Source organism: Bacillus rossius, chromosome 14, assembly GCF_032445375.1.
Source record: "Bacillus rossius redtenbacheri isolate Brsri chromosome 14, Brsri_v3, whole genome shotgun sequence".
Classification (NCBI taxonomy): Eukaryota; Metazoa; Arthropoda; class Insecta; order Phasmatodea; family Bacillidae; genus Bacillus; species Bacillus rossius.
The window spans coordinates 47,945,488-47,966,882 of record NC_086341.1 but is presented as its reverse complement, the minus strand read 5'-3'; the positions used below and the strand labels follow the sequence as shown (position 1 = coordinate 47,966,882).

At 44.4% G+C, this 21,395-nt stretch overlaps 1 protein-coding gene across 1 annotated transcript in view; it reads right to left on the bottom strand.

The window, feature by feature from the left end:
- Positions 1–315: 315 nt before the first annotated feature.
- The window catches only part of LOC134538894 (aliphatic sulfonates import ATP-binding protein SsuB 1-like), a 48,588-nt gene continuing 27,508 nt past the window's right edge, over positions 316–21,395 (bottom strand). Inside the window, exons 2-3 of the mRNA XM_063380499.1 lie at positions 2,324–2,434; positions 316–791 (exon numbers count right to left, since the gene is read on the bottom strand). Of these exons, the coding sequence (XP_063236569.1) occupies positions 509–791; positions 2,324–2,430 (390 nt within the window). The 5' untranslated portion in view covers positions 2,431–2,434 and the 3' untranslated portion in view covers positions 316–508. The remainder of the gene's footprint in view (positions 792–2,323; positions 2,435–21,395) is intronic.

Genomic DNA, 21,395 nt, shown 5'->3' with positions numbered 1-21,395 from the left:
CCACAGCCACTGGCGCCTAGCAGGCCATAGCTGCAACAAGCAGGGCAACTGTAGCCACTTGGGTACGCATATGTGCCCAGAGTCCAGGCGCTTCATGCCCACTATGCAGCTCAGAAGTGTAGTATTCCCACAGCCACTGGCGCCCAGCAGGCCATAGCTGCAACAAGTACAACAACTGTTGCCACTTGGGTACGCATATGTGCCCAGAGTCCAGGCGCTTCATGCCCACTATGCAGCTCAGAAGTGTAGTCTTCCCACAGCCACTGGCACCCAGCAGGCCATAGCTGCAACAAGTACAACAACTGTAGCCACTTGGGTACGCATATGTGCTCAGAGTCCAGGCGCTTCATGCCCACTATGCAGCTCAGAAGTTTAGTCTTCCCACAGCCACTGGCGCCCAGCAGGCCATAGCTGCAACAAGTACAACAACTGTAGCCACTTGGGTACGCATATGTGCCCAGAGTCCAGGCGCTTCATGCCCACTATGCAGCTCAGAAGTGTAGTCTTTTCACAGCCACTGGCACCCAGCAGACCATAGCTGCAACAAGCACGGCAACTGTAGCCACTTGGGTACGCATATGTGCCCAGAGTCCAGGCGCTTCATGCCCTCTATGCAGCTCAGAAGAGTAGTCTTTCCACAGCCACTGGCACCCAGCAGGCTATAGCTGCAACAAGTACAACAACTGTAGCCACTTGGGTACGCATATGTGCCCAGAGTCATGCGCTTCATGCCCACTATGCAGCTCAGAAGAGTAGTCTTTCCACAGCCACTGGCGCCCAGCAGGCCATAGCTAAACAAGCACGCCAACTGTAGCCACTTGGGTACACAGCTGGAATAAGTTTTTTTTGATACGAGGTGTTAATAAGGGGACTTAAATGATTAAGTATTTAATGTATGATGTATAAATTAATAGTTTTTAAAATAGCTACTAGGAATTCTACTAAATTTTATCAGAAATTGTTACCAGTATCGATTGTGTCCCCTTGCTTTTGTTGTGTTACTCACCGCTAGGGTGTAATATCTGAAATGGTATGCAGTGTCTCCTATGGTACACATTTTTAGTTGCGTTACTCGCCACTAGGGTATCATGTCAGAAATGGCATTCAGTGTCTCCTAGTGTACAACTCTTTAGATGGGTTACTTACTGCTAGAGTGTAATGTCAGATACGGCATTTAGTGTTTCCTAATGTACAACTCTTTAGTTGTATTACTCATCACTAGAGTGTAATGTCAGAAATGGGGGTTAGAGCACTACATGTTTGTTATCTTTAAAAGATTTGTGCAATGGGAGTGCATGACTTGATGTATGTTTTTGGACGTACGCCATTGCTAAGAAAGTTCTTAGCAATGGCGTACATCCAAAAACTTACATCAAGTCACTACATGTTTATTGCCATAAATGGTGGCTAGAGCAAGCCATATTTAAATTTCAAAAAATTATTTGCCAGTTGGTGTCACAAGAATTATTCTTTTTCGTGCATGTGATGCACGCATATCGACTTGAAAATTTGACATGTTCTAACACACAACATCCCCATCTCATACACACATACTTTACCTCTTTACCTCTTCTCTTTCTCTACCCCTCTCTCTTATGCTATTTCCCTCTTCTTATCTCTCATGATATTTTTTTCTCTCGCTACCTCACACACATACACATCCACACATGTATTTATACATATACACACACCCCATCTCTCTCAATATCAAAACCCTCTTTCCATCTCCCCCTCTTGCGCTATTTCAATCTCCTATCTCTCTTTCCATCACACAAACACACATAAACATAAAATCCCCCTACTTTACTCTATTCTCCCCTTTTACACCCACTCCCATCCTCTCTCCCTCTCCCTCTCCTACTATCTATCTCCCTCGCACACAAACAACACACATGCCTGCACACCTATGAGTATAGTGGCTGGAGAATGGGAGGTAGAGGGAGGGAATAAGAGAGGAAGAGCACACGCACTGAAGCATAGGTCAGGATAGTGAGGGAAAGTTTCCAAAATGTTAGCTGGGTAAACACGAAGGTTAAAGGGGTGTTTTGCTATGAGGGGGTGGAAACATGGCATGTTATAGTTGTGCTTGGACACTTCTTGTGCAATGATGTCCAGAAACTCTTTTCTTCCATGTCTCGGTATGGGCTGTCGAGGACACATGTATGTGCAAGGTAAGATCATGACTAGGTGGTGGAGGGCACTCGAGGTACAGTCAAGTCCAGGCACTCAGATGGAGGCGCGAGGGAAGTCATGTCCAGGTGGTGGAGGATACTCACATGGAGGCGCGAGGTACAGTCATGTCCAGGTGGTGGAGGATACTCACATGGAGGCACGAGGTACAGTTATGTCCAGGTGGTCGAGCACAGCTGGTCCACTGCGGTACTGCTTGCAGCCTCGCCGCACCACCACCGAGTGCTCGGCGCTTGCCATCGACCTGCAAGCAAGCAAGCACACTTGCCTTCACCACAACATGTGTGTACCCGATATGTAAGGTGAAACTTAAAACACTGTTCTAGCTAACATGTATTCCATGTTCAAACCACCAATCCTAATTGGCTTGGTAGCTCAATGGGCTTAGGCATCCAATGGATACTGTTCAGGAGTATTGAACAGTCACGGACACTGTTCATGAGTACTGGGGAAGAGAACAGACACTGATACATAAAAATAAAAGTGTTGGTAAATGAAAGTTTGGATGGAAAGCCCATTCATAAAACGTTCGCAAACCAATTTATAAAACTATTTTGTAACTGAGCGTACACCTTTTAGATTTTGTTCCCTCCCTTATATCGAGCGAACAGACCTGGAGTTAGTGAAATTTACGGTGTGGCGCAATCGGTTCTGTGTGGGAGTTGGTGAACATAGCTAAAGCGTCGTGGAACACTATATGCCATGTAGAACATACAGAACTGGGCTAACTGTGGGGGTTATAAGGCTTCTAGCACGACGTGTCGGGGCCAGGCCGGGCCACAGCCCGGATCTTGCGTGGGCAGAAGGCTGAGGGAGCAGCAGTCTTCAGTAGCGACGGCAGCCATGGGGCAACCGACCAACCAACCAACAAGGAGTGGGTTACGGGTTCGAGCCCACTATGAGAGAGGACAACTAGTCACATGGTCGACTAGTTGTCTACATGTCGCTGTGGTCGCATATGCTGTGGAAACCCGCAGCATCACGAAACAGGAGTTACATTCAAGGAGGAGCATCGAGCGGCGATCCCGCTAAATCAGCCTCAACTGAATGTTCGAGTCAGCTGTCACGCGTTAGTAGCTCCAATAGGCGATGACACGCTCGAAGGGCGAATGTGAGCTCACTGAACGAGTCTGGACTCACTTAGCGTTCACAAAGGCACAACGACGAAACGTCCTGTTGAGGTCTGGCGAAAAGGAGCGGTGAGTACCTACAGCCCAGAGATGAATCTTTAAGACTACCCAGCACCTGAGCCAGTAGCTACTTGTCAAGGAAGCTGGTCCATCAACATCACCTTAACAACGAGGAGGGAAGATGGCGTGGAACGAGTGAAGTGTTCTACGTCTCGTTGTTTTGATGATTTCAATTTGATGTTTTTTTTTTTAATTTTAAGAAGTTAATAAGTCAGTTAGTTGATGAGTTTAATGGTAATTTGTTTAAGTTTATTCGTATTTTTTTCTTTTCGATTTTAATTTGAAAACTAAAAAAAAAAACTTTGTAAGTAAAATACTGTGTCTGCGGGAAGCTATGCTATGTGCCGATGCGGAAATCTGGCACAGCATGGACCGGGAGTAAAGTGTGGCCGGAGTGGCAATTTAGCAGAGCACGGTTCGAGAGATGCGTCGGTGGCAAGCTAGTTGAGTGGGCGGTGTGTGCTTAGCCACGGTGTACACGGTGTGACTATGGCTGGACGACGCAGCAGCTCGCATAGCACTACATCGTGGAACCAGCACACCACCTACCAGAAGTCCTCCGAGAATGTCTCTTCCATTGCGCCACGCGCTTCAAGAAACCATGGTAGCGAGGCCCACCATCCTGTCCGTGTCAAGGTATAACCTGGGTCACTCACCTACATGATCCCAGTGAATACATTGTAACCATTTCAACGTGATAAAGATTTTAAAAAGGCTTCCATAGTAAGGACCTGCCAGATTTAGCGATGAAACACTTTTGCTGTCGCCAAAAATCTTAATACATCTCATGACTCAAAGGTTTTATATATTCTGAAAATAGACGACTTTACGTTGCCTGTTAGTGCACTTATGCCATCGTGCGCCTTCATCATTGAGCGGGGGATAAGGGGTTTAAAATAGCGTTGAAATTCACTCTGAACATCAAAATAATAAAGTTATAACTCAGCAACCGGAGAGGGGTACGCGTGTTATTTATGCGTCGTCGTGAAGACCTTGAGGTACTCTAAAAGGTTAGCGAAGCAGAAATTAAAAATAAATAAGTGGTCGAGTAAACGTTGCGCTGGTTCAACCACTTCTAAAACTGCTGGTTCCAGGCAACGCCGCTCAATCACAGAGGCATTCAGCGCCAGAGGCGGGCCCGGCCGGTTCTGGCGAAACAAAGGAGCGCCAGGACTACCAACAGAGCAGAGGCTAGGACGGCTGAAATAAACTCCTTTTATGAAGACCCGATACAGATGTACGAAGACGAAGCACATGAAACACCTCAAGCTGATGCGTGGGGAAATATTGACTCTCATATTGGGCCTGGCCGGCGACTCGAAAGTTCCAATGGTGCATCTTGGTAACTTCAGTCTCGCTGAGCATCATCGACGTAAGATGACAGAATACCTAAAGAAACAATTGAGGCTCGAGCTTGAGAACGACCCCCGTGAGCAGACTCCGCGCCGGGACCTGTCTGGACCTGTGTGGACCTGTCTGGACCTGTCTGGACCTGTCTGGACCTGTCTGGACCTGTCTGGACCTGTGTGGACCTGTGTGGACCTGTCTGGACCTGTCTGGACCTGTGTGGACCTGTGTGGACCTGTCTGGACCTGTCTGGACCTGTGTGGACCTGTCTGGACCTGTCTGGACCTGTCTGGACCTGTCTGGACCTGTGTGGACCTGTCTGGACCTGTGTGGACCTGTGTGGATCGGAATTACACGCGCGACATGCATCTCATCTTCAAACCACACGTCTCGTATTTCTCAGTTCACTGCCCCGTTTTAAATTTATTAAAAGTAAATATTTATTTACACTTGATAAATGTAAAATATATTAAGATTAACCGGAAAAAATATAAATAAGTATATTATAAAAATGTGGGTTTCGTTTATATCCTCTTAAATTATACCTGGTGGTCCACAAGAGGCGTTTTCACAAAAAAAACAGAAAGTAGTCAATATTTAACTCCGGTTTGCACACGTGTTCTTGCAAGCATGTCTTACATAAAAAATTGACATGCATGTTTCATGTAGATAGTAAATTTATGTGTATTTATGACTTGTTTTAAAGAAATAATCAAATAATTGAGCAAAGTATTAAAAACAATTAAATAAAAACCAAAATATGAAATGTTCAGTTTATTCAAGAAGAGTATTTAATTAAATTTGTACTTGTAAAGGTTGGAGTTCTAAAAGGTTGTTAATCCCTGAGATTTTATTTAAGCGTGACAATAATTTTCTTTTAAATTTTAACGTTGTAGAGAAATATTACAAAAAAAAATTGTAATGATTGTACTGGACCCGGTCCTTCACAAATACTGGCTAAGACTGCTGCGGTTGGTAATACCGAGTGTGACGATGTTTTGTGAGTTAGCCCCTGGAAGTGACGCCACCGGCAGAACAGAGAGGTACTTCTGGTTGCCTATCACTCGAGCATGCTTCAAACACAGCGACATGACCAGTCACCTGCCCTCACCCCCTCCCCCCTCCTCGCCGTGTTTCTGGAGGGTTCTCGCACCCAGGCGATACCTGCCGCGGGAGCATATGAGGGCCAGGATTGGTCTAGAGTCTTCAGGGTCTTCGGGCAGCTGAGGGGGAAGCCCTCACACCGACTACGTCACTCTGCAAGTCCTGCGCATTGGACTTGACCTCAGAAGCGAGTAGGTTGCCTTGTGTTAACTTGTGTTACGCTGAACGGAGTACTCCCAGTAATCATGTCTTCAAGCATATACGACTGTTCGTTTGTTGGGCTTTGTAATATTTTCAATAAACATTTCGTGTGTTTATCACAGCATTGTTTCATTGTTCGCTCCGATCAACCCTCTCCGGGGGGGGGGGGGGTGTTTCTCGAAAGGAGAGTGGAGGGGGAGGGGGTTGCAGCGAGTGCGGCTGTGGACTCGCTGGGAGCTGAGCGAGTGGCTACTCGTCAGCCAGACGCGCCTTCAACACGGCGTCAGCTGCCATTACCAGCGGGGAGGTCATTAAACACTTTCACAGTTTTCTCATAAACAACTATATATATATATATATATATTACTGTCAGTTCTTGTTATGTTCAGAGTACAAAGTGTAGCTTTTTTGAGTGGTGTTAGAAATTTAAAATTGACAGCAAGTAGCTAACTCGGTAATAAACAAATTCCTGACAAGCTAGCGATTATTGTTTGTGGTTTTAACAACCAGCCATGTTGCTTTTGTAAGTACATTTCGGATTCTTTCAGCTTAATTCAAAAATACATAATTTCAAACAGAGTTTTTCTTTATGTTCGATGGTTAATAATAAATGAAGCCATTGCTTCAGAATTCAATTGTTATGATCAGTTTCTGCCGCGGCCGGACAAATCCGAGCGAGTCCAATGGCAGAGTCGAAAGCTCAAGTGCTCTTTTCATGAAGTCATTTGATGGGTTAAAGAAAACTAATAAAATAATGTATGGAAATTGTTTAAGGTAATAGAATTCTTTAAAAATATTAGAAATTGTGTTCTACTTTAAAGGTTCCACATGCTTTCCTCCAAAGCGTTTGTGCAAACACGTGAATACAGAAACATATCGTGCTGCATCTCTCAAGTACTCGCTGTCTACAACTTGCGACAAAGAAGGTGACTGCGCTGTATCCTGGGTGTCACTTCTCAGCGACCAATGACACACGCTGTTGACATCCAGCTCACAGCACGGCTGCCAACCGCGAGAAATAACATGCGGGGACCAGTGTCCTGCCAGGCTCTTGAGTGAGTTGTCACTGCCACACAGACTCTGGGACCAGCGTTGCAAACTTACTATCCATGTAGTCATAGGGACTGTCGACAGAAGTGAAAACTTAAAACTTTGTTTTTAAATGTGTAATATGACATCATTTCTACGTCGAATTTAAGTAATAAAATGATTTTGTTATAATATCAGTATGATGTCAGCATGACGTAAAAATTCATTACCTAGCTATGACTTACTAGTGATGTCAGACCTAGGTCATGTATTCACGTGGTCAAATTAACTTCACTTACTGCCACTACAGCATGTCGGTGACGCGAACTCACAAGATGGTACCCATCCAAGAAGAGTCCAACACGCACATGATACAGTCGAGTATATACAATGTATTAGTGTGTATATGCATATACATGTACACAGGCAGTCTGGCGCAACACGTCACTAGCATGTCGGTGACGCGAACCCATGAGTTCTGCCCCTACCAAAAATTGCTCAACGCGGCTAAAGAAGTTGTCACTTCAAAAATTTATATCAAATTTTATGTTACACATCGAAAAATTTCGAAGATAAGAATTAGTCATTTAATTCTTTTCAAATATTGAAACTTTGTGAAAACACTGCATAAAGTTCGAAACGGTCCAATATAATCCTAACCGAAACAAGTTTGCCGGTAATTACAGTGTTAAAAGTTCAATGTCGTCCGGTGTGTAATTCCGCGAGCGTAACAAGTGGTTTGGTTTCTCGAGCACCAAACCGGTAACACGGAATTACCCAACCACTTCCCACCATCCGGTCCTTGGAGAATACCCGGGGCTGCGTCTGCTGACAGGTTATACACGTTTACATGGATATTTTATTATTAACATTCATAGCCAGCGGAAAATACCTCTTTAAGTTGATAATTCAGCTGATAAACTTCAAACTCTAATTCGAAATGTGTTAACACTGAGGATAAAAAAAACTATAAAAAATGAAAGGTTTTTTAATTAAGATTTTATTTTGTTAAATGTATCGAGTTTATAAAAATATTTTTGCATACATCAAACCTTAAAAAATATTTAAAACAATTCATGTATAAAATAAGATTAAATTTTATTTTATTAAAAATCATATACGTACAAATAGCAATAAATATTTAGCTAAATATCAGGTATTAACATTTCCAGCATTGGTAATATAAACCGCAAGAACTTAAAAATATTCACATTTACAAAGAGCTAGGCTATAAGATTGGTAAGAAGGGAAGATGAACACACACACAGCTGCGTGTGCATGAGTCTGTGATCGGGCCACAACCAGGCTGTGGTTCCTTCTGGGCTACTGCGTGGGCCTAAGTATGAGTAGTATATATATATATATATATATATATATATATCCCTTGTAATCGATAACGTATCAAACCGAAGACACTAATTGATTAAATCAATCAATATATAAAAAATGTATTAAATTGATTTTTGGAGTTTGTTCCTAATATTTAAGTCAATAAATACATATTTGCAATATGGCAGCCAAAATGTGCCACAATATGGAGGATCCTACGACAGCTGATGGTCTGGTGATTGACTTTACTACACTCTAGCGAGTAATAAATAATCCGATATGTCGGCAGCGCACTCTGGCAGATGACATGTACAATATGCGACACTATCGCTTCTAGTAGCAAGTATTTAAAACAAATATGGCGGCTCGGCCTCCAACAGGTGCTGCTATTGTTCCTTCATATTAAAAGTCAATTACAAGTCTGAATACGGGTTTCTTTATGTATACCTTATGTAATTCTTAACCTGCAATATGTTTTCATGGCCATGTGGTCAAAGGCATATGTTTTCCATACCAGATTAATGACCTTTCATGATTCGAATAACTTGCTTACAGTGTATTTTGTATTAAAAACAAATATAACATGTCTATAAGTGTCGAAACAACACTGGTAGGTAATGGAACATCTAACTTACGTGCATGAGACATAGCAGCGCTGCAGCACTCTAGAGACTATCAGCGGAATCAAAGATGATCAACATTACAACATCCAAGACGATGACCTCCAGTAGAAAATAATTATGGCTTGCATTACATTATCCTAGATGGCGACATCCATCAGAATAAAATAAGACGGTGGCCTCTAGCAAACGAAAATAAGATGGTGGCTGTAATTTCATAATTTAAGATGGCGAAGTCCAAACTGGGAGAAAGTTCTATGAAACAAAATGAAGATATCCAAAATGGCGGCTGATGTTAAGATGAAGTTCAAGGTTATCTAAGGTGGCAGCAGGGTCAAGATAGAAGTCAAGGTCATAAAAGAGGGCCTGTGACATCACAATCCAAGATGGCCGGCGGCCACGTCACTCCGACTCCAGCATTAGTACCCACACTTGTATACTGATGGTCACCTTCTGCACCACTGGGCGTGCCTGGGCCATTAGCAAGGGCACAGACAGGCAGTGTTGCCTGAAGGGCTAACTTCCGCTCAACTGCACACTGTCTGGCCTGTGCGCAAAAACCACACCTGGTTGAGGTACTCGCATTGTTAACTTTTAGGCAACTGCGCAAGTAAGCAACCAGGCTGTGGCACCCACGTGCTCACATTCTGGGCTACTAGGTGTGTCACAACCAGTGTCTCGAGACGTGATGATCAGTTTACTTCTATCGCTCAGCGCCCGTCGCAGTTTCTACTTAACTGCAGAGTGCCCATAAAGGAATGTCGCAGTTATAACTTTTAATAGCATCAACAGTAAGCGCTGTAGAGTTTTTGTTCAAGGTCACAAATATTTAGACAGACGCATGCGCGAGTTCAGCTTTGTTGTTCTCTCGCTCGCAGCGCCACCTACGCAAAATGGCGACTCCTGAGCTTAAAGCGTTTTGTGTTCTGCAATTCACTGAGAGTGATTCTGTGCTTTCAGTTCAACGTGCGTTTCGTCTAAATTCCATACCGTTTACAGTTGCTGCATGCCTTAAAGCCATATGACCGTCGTAATGGTCGAGACGACAGAGTTCTTTTTCGCTGGCCTCCACGTTCACCTGACATAACGCCAAGCGGATTTTTCCTTTGGGGCTTTATCAAAGATCGTGTCTACGTTCTGCCGCTACCTAATGATTTGCTTGTTAACCAAAAATTGTTAACCAAAGTGTGGGAAGGATGGGACTTCAGGTTTTATGTGTGCCGTATAACTAAAGGTGCACATACTTGACATTTGTTTGATTTGTAAGGAAAACTTTCGTTAGTGTACCTTCAGTTTGATGTATGATGTGTTGTGACAGTTGTAATATACAATTGAACCAGTGCTGCCCAGACACGTCACTTGCTTGCGTGATCCCACCACTCGCTGCCGGCTGGGATACCGGTCCATCCCGACCTTGGGAGCGGGTTCCGGCAGCCCCCGACCTTGGGCAGCCGCGCGGTGGGGCAGGCTTCGGTGCTCCAGGTCAACCAATCAGGGGTGCGCGACTCTCGCTGGTGCCTCCGCATTGGCGCGCAGACTTCTCCCAGAGCATGGGACAAGAGCAGTCGCCTTGGCGGGTTAATGCAAGTCCCTTAGGTGCTTTTAAGAATTATGCACCGGCTGTTTTATGCCTGAAAATAACTCTGATAAAACGGCTTTTTCCACTTTGAACCCATCTAAAAATAAAGTTTAAAAACGTATTAAAAAGAGAACAGCTGCTTATTGACCCTCAGCGAATTCTGAACCCTTTCGTACACAGACCCCACTCGGAATTCTCGAGTAGTTCTCAAATCAATTCCACCCCCACCCCCTCCCCCCCTGGAGCTCTGCACAACGTGTGTGCGCTCCCAGAAGATGGGTTTGGGGGAGGGGGGGAGGCCTTTAGAGTGGGCGACAATTCGACAACTTGGAGGTGACGAATGACTGTTCAGTTGCAATGGAGGCTTCATAACCGGCAGAAGACTGCGACATCCCGCGAGTAGTGAAGTAGTGAAGGAAGAGAGCTCGCTGGCAAGGTGCGCAAGAGAGTGAGTTACTATCGAATCAGTCTTTATTGATTTGTGTAAATAGTAGAGTTATAGTGAAAAAGGGAAGAATAAGCATTAGTTTAATCTTTTGAAATGTATACTTGTATACCTGATTCATATCAGGATTTTAAAAAGTATGCTTTGCTGCCATAATTATGTCTAAAAATAAAAATCTTGGTAATAGAAAAAACATTGCAAAAGTCTATATGAAAGTAAAATATATTTATCATATTATAATTAAAGACTGAACTATCACTCTTTATTTATTATGTGAAATTCTACTATAATTTTAATGTTTAAGCTTTCTAAATCTATGACTGGCATAGTACTATTTTTTTCTAAATTATTATTTAAAGTTTTGAGTTAATTTTAAGGTTTCATGACTTACAAAAATTACTTTTAAAAATTTTACACGAAAAAGAACAATGGCATCGCTTATTAGTATTTACAATTTTTCTGTCTAGGTTATATAGCCTACATATCTTGTGGAATGAACAAAGCTTACCATCGAAAGTTCCTAAAGTTAAATTTTAAATGTTTAATGGAATGAAGGTTGTTTTGTTCAGTACGTGCTGAAAGCGTACATGTGGAGCGGCTGTGAAAGTTGTGGTGGACAGCGGACGGGTTGTGACACGTGTTCTCCGGGTTAGCAGCCCGGCAGGTTGGCACACCTGCCGCTAGTGTTACAGCACAGCATCCCGCGGGCAGTTCGAGATGACGTCACGGTGTCGCGTCGAGACGGGACACTCCATCACTCGACACGCAGCGCAGTGTTTCAGAGATGGACACCAATATTGCTTACTATTCTAGTTATAAATATATTTTGACTCTCAATCTTTTTATGTGCAGTAAAAGCAACAACCAAATTATCAGAAAAAAATAGTTTAAAATGAGACACATGGAAATCATGTTACTCATATAATTTATGCCTGGTATTTAATGCATATAATAACTAGCTAAGTTATTAGTTCATTGGTGATCGAAAAAAGTTTCGAAATTGAAAAATTCAGTGATTATTATTTATACGTGACATTTAAAGAAAACGAAATCAAGCAGGATGTAGCAACGGTAAAAAGTTGGTCTCGTATATGGAATGACTCGAGTAGCAATCATAGTATGTACATCTTTATTTATATTTTCCATAACTTCACAAACAACTGCAGGCAGGTGTCGGGACGGCCCATACACGCCATGGCGATGACTTCCCTAACATCCCTGACCGCTGAGGTTCATGTCCCTCTGTAAGAAACTCCTTATCCACGAGATGTGAGTGCATCAATGTATTAGATGACTGCATGGGTACGATAGTCAGTGACGGCAGTTACTGCGCCAGGCAGTAGGAAGTAGACTGTCACTGACAACACACAGTAGCGGGAATGCCTCGCAACCTACTGCCTGGCGTGTGGGTTGTGACCAGCACTACACAGGTTGGTAAGTGCCTCTCCCAGACAAAGTAGCAGCACTACATACCAACCTACTGCCTGCCTACTGAATTTTGTGGTGTGCCTGGGACTGCTTGGGCTTGTAAGTGCCACTTTTAGGCCAGAATATTAACCCTACGTAGCAACTTACTGCCTGCTTTTCGGTGCGTTACGCTTGGAACTACTCAAACTCAACTGAACCTTCCAAACAGCTGAGCTTGGACACCTCGTTACCCTGAACTAACTGGTTGGCCAATCAAAAGTCTTAGAAATTACAGGAATTTTCAAACGCCATATTCCTAACAGAAAAAATTCGAAAATTCCTATAAAGGAACGTATATGATAAATATTAGACGAATAGCTTATTTAATTAATTAACAATATAAAGATAAAAAATTTGATGATTACTTTTGGTTGTCAAGACAAAATTTAAAATCAGATATCCAAAACAAAGATAAGAATTTAGATTCAAACACAACTATATTATACTGGCTGCAGTTCCCGGCGTTTCCCGGGTAAAACACATCATAATGAAAGGAAGATCAGCCTTTCGAAAGAGACACCACAATCAACCGGTTTGCCGCTGAAAGGAAAGTGTGTAATGAAACCACCAGGACTTGCAGGTCGCTGAACTCTGCGTCAAACCGGTTGGAGTTGAGGGGAACTAAGTGATGCCTTGCACAACTGTGTGCAAGAACGGAGCGCGCTGCCGCAGTGGTAACACGCTAGCCTCGCTTCCTGAGGAACCGGGGTTCCATCTGGTTCCTGTTTCCCGCAGTCCTCGGAGATCTCTTCTCGCAACTGCACGGAGGCACACTTACACTAAGCGATGACGCTCTACGACCCGACCGTAGTCCCAGGACGCAATCTAACTCCAACAAAACGCCAAACCGCTTCAAGTAAAACAACTTCACTTGCCACCTATTATCATATAAAGATAAAATACTACTAATTGGAAGCTCCGAAATAAAATATACGGATTACATTAGAGCTCACGGTCAGTTCTCTCACACAGTAACGCCCCAGTGAGGTTTCATATCCTCAACCACATCAACATCAACAAACTACCCCCCCCCCCCCAAACCAACAATCCATCAATCTTTTATTTTCAGTACGCCTCGTCACTGCATGCCCAGGACACTTCTAAGGACGTGACGCTGCCATGGTTGTAGAGACTTGTGACGACACGTGTCACCGCAGCTGCACATTCCTGTCATCCTCACCGTGCAAGAAGTGCCCCCATGCAGTGACGCAGTCCTGGATGTGTGGACTGCCCCCTGCCTGGTCCGGGCAGACCGAACAACCACAACACCTGCATGTCGCCTTCAGTTCGTGTGTCACGGGGCTGCCACGGCTACCCCTGAGGTGGCACAAGCACCGCGCACTGCTCACTGCTCATGAGCGAGTAGCAAGTAGACGAGTAGGCAAGTAGACGAGTAGGCAAGTAGGTGAGTAGACAAGTAGGCAAGAGCCCGCCAGGGTGCGATTCGTAAGTGCACGAGCCTCGTCCCACAGCTCGCGACTACCCGTGTTCTCTAGTTCCGAAACACTCGCGTCTAGACGGCACCAGTGATGTTTCGAGGTAACACACTGCTCAGGTGTGATTAGTGATTTAAACATTAATGCTATTACTTATAAGTCACTAGCAAAAATTTATTAATTAAAATATCTGACGTGGTTAGAATGGTTAACTAAAAATGTTATATAACCTTTATTTATTGATATGTTGAAGAACTGTGCTCACAAATTGCTGGTCATCCCAGTAGTTAACATGGAACCTCGCTTACACTGCCAACAGCTGCTCGGAGCCGACAGTAATGGCCCGCCCTCGCGCCGCTGTGTTATGCTAATTGGGAAGCCAGCCTCGGAGACGGGTGTCGGGCGACGGTGGCGCAACTCGCGGCGTGTTTGGGAAACACGACCCCGCTCGGCTCGGAGGTGCTGACTGTCACTCTGTCCACACCGCCTGTTCGCCTCAGCCATGCGTGCACTGGCTCGACACTGAACCAGTACCAGCTCCCAACTCAGTGGAGCCGAGTCCGGAGGTCGTCTCTTGTTGCCCGTCCCAGGAGCAGGACAGTCCCGGCTAGAAGTCAGGGACAGCAGGCCGCAGCAATCAGAGATCAGGAAGGACACAGATGGAGCATTAACCGTCAGACATGAAGCCTTTTTTGACGTGTCAACGTCTAGTAAATCGATGAACGCCGGCTGCACGCACGAAAAACTGTCCCGTTGCGCACTTTTCCCGTTACGCTGTGTCCCGTTACGCTCATTGTTCCGTTACGCTGTGTTCCGTTACGCTGTCGGCGAGTGCAGTAATAAAAGGTTATGTTACAATGGAACAAAAATTATGGTAGTTCATATAATTGATTAAAGATATTTCATTACAGTTTATTTATATGAAAACTTGTTCATAATTATATTTAATCTTTATAGCTAAACGCCAGTTTTTAAAATTAATTACGAGTCATTTACACGTGAACTGTTTCGTCGACTGTTTATATAGTGAAGTGAAAAGTTAATGTGGTTTTCATTGCTTATTACAACAACAATTTCGGCAATAAAGGTTAATTATTCTTGCATTTTAAAAATCTGATTACTAGTATAATTTCAAGTATTTATTCTTTTATTATTAAAATAAAAATGATTCAATTTTATTCATAAAAGTATGCAATCATTTCATCAATGTTTTGTTATGACGTTGTCACGTTAAACTATCGTCCGTAAACCGACTTTACAAACAACCAATTTTTTTTTTGTTCTGATTTTCACACACCAATATGGTGGACGTTTGTTTATATTTGTTTCAGCTGTTCCAGCGTGCTTGAACTAACGACTGTAGTTTAGCCTTTCGGAAGAAAATAAAATCGAAATATTACTGGTTAATCCTACATGCAGTTGCGCTCATCACTGTGAAGTAACGCTGAGAGACAGCGCTGTCTGCAGAGTGCCAGAGTGCGTGGCGGGAAGTGGCCCACCAGGCGTCAGGCCGGCACTCTGGCACTCTGCAGGTAGCAGCACTGGCTGTTTTACACACAGCCACACTTTTATATGTTATACGTGTAAGAAGTGCATTTGAATTTTTCACCAAAATATGGAGTTATAAGTTAAAGAAGGGCTTTTAGTTTTATTAAATTTGTGAGATTTTAATCATTCATTTTCTTTTCTAATTTGAATAATTAACTTCGCAAATTAAGTAAAAATTCAATTTATCACTACAAAAATCTAATTTGATTACTTGAATATGTCGTTCTAATTCATTAAATATTATGGAATGAGGCGATTCACATGCAATGTGGTTTTTCAAGTGGTTCTTCATTGCATATTTTTTTATCATAATTATCAAAAATAATTTTCACTTGCACAATATCAAAATTAGTCGAAATTTTAATAAATATTTCGTGTATGATCTTGTTTGTTATATTCATCATATTTCAACGGGCGCCTTAGACGCCTTGCAAATAACTAGTGTGGTTATTTTTATGAAAAGTCCAAAACAAAACTTGGCATTTTCCTCCAATTTAGCCTCCAATATTGCTGATACAGTTGTAAACAAATGGCCGCCATGTTGGTAGGTGCATGCGCCACCTGCATGTTGCCTGCTCTCTGGCACAGCGGACCTCCGACACCCTTGTAGCAGTTACAAGTGCCGTGTGTTACCTCAAGTTAAGGTGGAAGCAAAACATTGCTTGACCTTAAACCTTTTAAAATAAAATCTGAGCTCAAACATGCAAAAATAAACAATGTCACTGATTTACGAAACTTGAATATTGATGTTTTTTTTTGTATTAAGATGAAGAAAAATGCTTTCTGAGCAACACAAACATGTTGCATATTTATTAAATTTTATTATTAATCATTATTCATCTCGAGTATTTTACTAATTTAAATAAGGTATTTTATACACGTGTTTATATTAATATATAATACTGAGTATTTGTTTAATTTTATGTCACATAGGCACACTTCACCGATTAGGAACACTCTAGCTTCCTTCTTCTGGGAGATGGTAGATTACGTGTATGTATATATATATATATATATATATATATATATATATATATATATATATATATATATATATACATGGATCCTGCTGGTGATAAGCGAAACAAATGGAATTACCTAGGTTTTAGAGAAGTTCTAACCGGACTGTGACAATAATTGCTGTGTGATTATTCCAAAGAAGGCCTCGGTGTGAGCTCGCTCTGAGGCAACACGAGGCGGTAACGCACTTCGCGCACGGGTGCTAACACAGCGCGGCCCGTCTTGCGTCACACTTCACACGTCACACGTCACACTTCACACGTCACACTCCCGGCAGGTCTCTCGCATGCTCCGCCACGCTGTCCCATGTCCACTCACGTCTCACTGCAGCTCTACACGTACATTGCAGCAAAGAAAAGTCAGTAAGAAGAAACATGGGGAAAAAAGTCATGTACATTTAATTGTTGAAAACCAAGGCTTGAGAGCAGTTTAAAGCGTGTTTTCCAAGGTGTAATCATTAGGTGGGGTAAGATAGTCTGGATGGATGAACTTGCATGGGCCTGCAGTTAGTCGCACAGCAGAGAGCGCCTTGCAGCGCATCGTGTGGCAGTGCCTCGCGGCACACGCGTGCCAACCACGTGACCTTGAGGCTGCCCGCAGCGCTCCTGCGCGCGTCCAGACTGACAAGTGTGGCCACGTGGTCTCGGTCACTGCATGCTCCAGCCTAGCAGCCTAGCAGCCTAGCAGCCCAGCAGCCCAGCAGCCCAGCAGCCCAGCAGCCTAGCAGCCCAGCAGCCTAGCAGCCCAGCAGCCCAGCAGCCTAGCAGCCCAGCAGCCTAGCAGCCCAGCAGCCTAGCAGCCCAGCAGCCTAGCAGCCCAGCAGCCTAGCAGCCCAGCAGCCCAGCAGCCCAGCAGCCCAGCAGCCCAGCAGCCCAGCAGCCCAGCAGCCCAGCAGCCCAGCAGCCCAGCAGCCCAGCAGCCCAGCAGCCCAGCAGCCCAGCAGCCCAGCAGCCCAGCAGCCCAGCAGCCCAGCAGCCCAGCAGCCCAGCAGCCCAGCAGCCCAGCAGCCCAGCAGCCCAGCAGCCCAGCAGCCCAGCAGCCCAGCAGCCCAGCAGCCCAGCAGCCCAGCAGCCCAGCAGCCCAGCAGCCCAGCAGCCCAGCAGCCCAGCAGCCCAGCAGCCCAGCAGCCCAGCAGCCCAGCAGCCCAGCAGCCCAGCAGCCCAGCAGCCCAGCAGCCCAGCAGCCCAGCAGCCCAGCAGCCCAGCAGCCCAGCAGCCCAGCAGCCCAGCAGCCCAGCAGCCCAGCAGCCCAGCAGCCCAGCAGCCCAGCAGCCCAGCAGCCCAGCAGCCCAGCAGCCCAGCAGCCCAGCAGCCCAGCAGCCCAGCAGCCCAGCAGCCCAGCAGCCCAGCAGCCCAGCAGCCCAGCAGCCCAGCAGCCCAGCAGCCCAGCAGCCCAGCAGCCCAGCAGCCCAGCAGCCCAGCAGCCCAGCAGCCCAGCAGCCCAGCAGCCCAGCAGCCCAGCAGCCCAGCAGCCCAGCAGCCCAGCAGCCCAGCAGCCCAGCAGCCCAGCAGCCCAGCAGCCCAGCAGCCCAGCAGCCCAGCAGCCCAGCAGCCCAGCAGCCCAGCAGCCCAGCAGCCCATCAGCCCAGCAGCCCAGCAGCCTAGCAGCCCAGCAGCCTAGCAGCCCAACAGCCTAGCAGCCTAGCAGCCCAGCAGCCTAGCAGCCCAGCAGCCTAGCAGCCCAGCAGCCTAGCAGCCTAGCAGCCCAACAGCCTAGCAGCCTAGCAGCCTAGCAGCCTAGCAGCCCAGCAGCCTAGCAGCCCAGCAGCCTAGCAGCCTAGCAGCCCAACAGCCTAGCAGCCTAGCAGCCTAGCAGCCTAGCAGCCTAGCAGCCCTGATGCCTCACTAGTGTCTCTGTTTCACCGTCAAACCCAGCGCGTCCCGAGCTTGTACCAACAGGCAGATTGTTAGTGTTGTGATAAATAGTCCTGCGTTGCGGTACCAAGTGACATACAGGCGGTTTCCTATGACCGACTCTACGACTCTACGACTCTACACCCATGGAGGTAAGAGGTAAGGGAGTTTGCGTGTACACTCGTTGCCATGTTAATACTTGAAGTCTATCTGCATAGCAAAGTAGTTATTTTGTTAAAGTAAAGTTTAACTCTAATTTCTTGCACGTGTGTTGGTATTATGTTTCTTTAGCAATATTCCCTACGTGTTAGCATCTTCACGATTATTCCTAACTAGTTCTTTTCAAGCTATTAAACAAATTTATAGCATATTAGACTTTATACAGCTACGATTTGTTTTGCTACCAGAAGAAAGGTTCATTTACATTGTAATTGTGTGTTTTCACACCAATATTGGTGTGAAATATATTTGGTGAAAAATGGCATGACGTGATGGTCATATTTACTTGAAGAATGTTAAAAATACACAAACGGTAAGTACTTGTTTCCAAATTACAGGGGGGGGGGGGATGTAGAAATACTCTAACAGAGAAGGTGTTACAGCTTACCGAAGCATATTGAGAGCCAAACAGATGGTCGGCTGAGCCCAGACCGTGAGTTGCCACCAAACGGGAGGGCACTGAGGTATGTGCGACACATAGTCACACAGGTCGTGAGTCACTGAGTGGTCGTCAGCTGAGCCTGAGCGAGTTTGCATTTGCTTTCTCTATTTCAAGCATTCTCCTTGTTCCACATGCGTTATCTCAGTGACTCTGAAAAATAGTGTTCTTTTGAATTAAGTTGTGTAACGTTGAGTTCGCTTCGCAGTAAACTACGAGGAGAACGATAACAAGGCGTAATGTCACGAATGTGATAATTGCGGCGGTATCCTTGAAGGCAGCGCGCGCAGGAAGCGAGTGATTGTTGGCACGCTACCTGGCGTGTGTCGTGTGTTGTTCCTTGCAGTACACTCGCGCGATCAAGCCAAGTTCCTCGGGTGTCCACGTGAACTTGTTCTGCGAGTGTACGCGCGAGGGGCACTTGTCTCTTCTCTGAGTCGCTGCGTGTTCCACTCCCACGCCAGCGGCTTGCGAACAAACTACAACAGTCGGTGACTTCATGTCATAGAAACGTTTAATCCTCAAAAACAATCCCATTTCTGTAGAAAATTGGGTCACCTGACAGTTTTGTCAACGAAATCTGCAAAATCAAACTCCTTGGCGGCTTAGGAAACATTGGCAGTTCACTGACATTCTTCTACAAATAGATATTCGTCCACTTGCCTGAACACGCGGTAATGTAAGGTTCGGTTTGGTGGCGGGGAGGCTACTCCAGGAGATACAGCGGGTGGCACCTTAAATATTCATAAATATTAAGATAAAAATCCAACAAAATTCTTACACCAAGAGTGGTATTCATGAATAAAGTTGGGAAATCATTAACATGTTCATGTTATAATAATAACAATCATCTTATAAAATTATTTCCTTATCCTGTTGTATATCTCAGAGAATGCCATCAACGAGAAAACAATCTGAGTGCATTTAGAATGTGAAAATACTGGCTTTGATAAAAGTTATTGACAAAACCATACGCATTGATCCTCTCATTTTCTGTCAGAGAATTCTGGTGAGAAAAACTCAAATTGATGACTTATCTATTTTTTTTTAATACTTAATGAAATTGTAACTACCATAAACAACTGAGGGAGAGAAAGCAGTCAGTCAGCGCCACACGATGACTGCAGACACGTCGACGAGACTAATCTTGAAGGCTGACATCTTCGTGATCGACGCACGATCCTTACTCGTGCACTGAAACGGAACAAGATGACTTGGACTTCCTGCAGTAGTGTATGTTGCGGTCTTTGTGGGATACATCAGAAAGTATGTTAATACGTGTCATGGTATTCCACTGGTACGATGGCGAGAGCATTAAATGTTCACAGCGCTTACTGCGATACCAACGTTTCGCGCCTCAGTTTCTGATAACCTCAGTGTACGGGAATCAAGACCGGTTTCTTACTAACTCCAAAAACTAAAAGCAATTGATAAAATTACTGCAAATATAATTTCAAAAGAGATAATTTAAAGTTATGCAAGTTTGTGGTGATGCAGACGCTTCAATTGTTAAAGCCGCAACTGAGAAGCCTGTCTTCATCCCGCAACTACTAGTCCGGATACAGATATAATTGTACTCATGCCACCCCTTGTTCCTTTTAACAAAGTAGTGCATTTATTACAACCAAATTAGGACAAACTAATCAGAGTCTCTTTACATCAACATCCTTACAACATCAGGATTCAAAGATTCAAAACAACAAATTGCTCATCCATTCATTTAGTGGTTGTGACAGCGCTAGTATTGCATAGTTGGGAAACGTAGAAAAATCGTCTAAAAATACTGGAGTCGATGGCTTCTATACAGAAAGTCATCTCAACTTTCGTTCTAATCAGGGGATTCAACAAAAATTATAGTTGAAAGAATCCGAAGAAAATTTATTTTTATGCCTTTCCGGCGAGAAAAATGGTAAATTTTCCGTCGTTGAAAAGCCATACAGACTATTTTAAAAGTATTTGAAAAAGACTAGTTATTGGCGCATTTGAAACCCTTCCACCCATTTTAAACAAACAGACAGTCATACGTAGGACAGTTGTGGCTTGGTAATACCTTTGAATATATCTAATATATAAAATTCTCGTGTCACAGTTTTCGTTGCCATACTCCTCCGAAACGGCTTGACCGATTTTGATGAAATTTTTTGTGCTTATCCGGTATCTATGAGAATCGGCCAACATCTATTTTTCATCCCCCTAAATGTTAGGGGTAGTCCACCCCTAAATTTTTTTTTATTTCCAGTTTTTGGTAGGAAATCACCATGGCAACGGCTGTTGCTTTGTTGATGCTTCATTCGTCTCTATGGCAACGGCTATTTCATTGTTAGTGTAGTCCTCATCACTCATTAAATACAGACCACCAATTATTCAAATTAAGAAGAC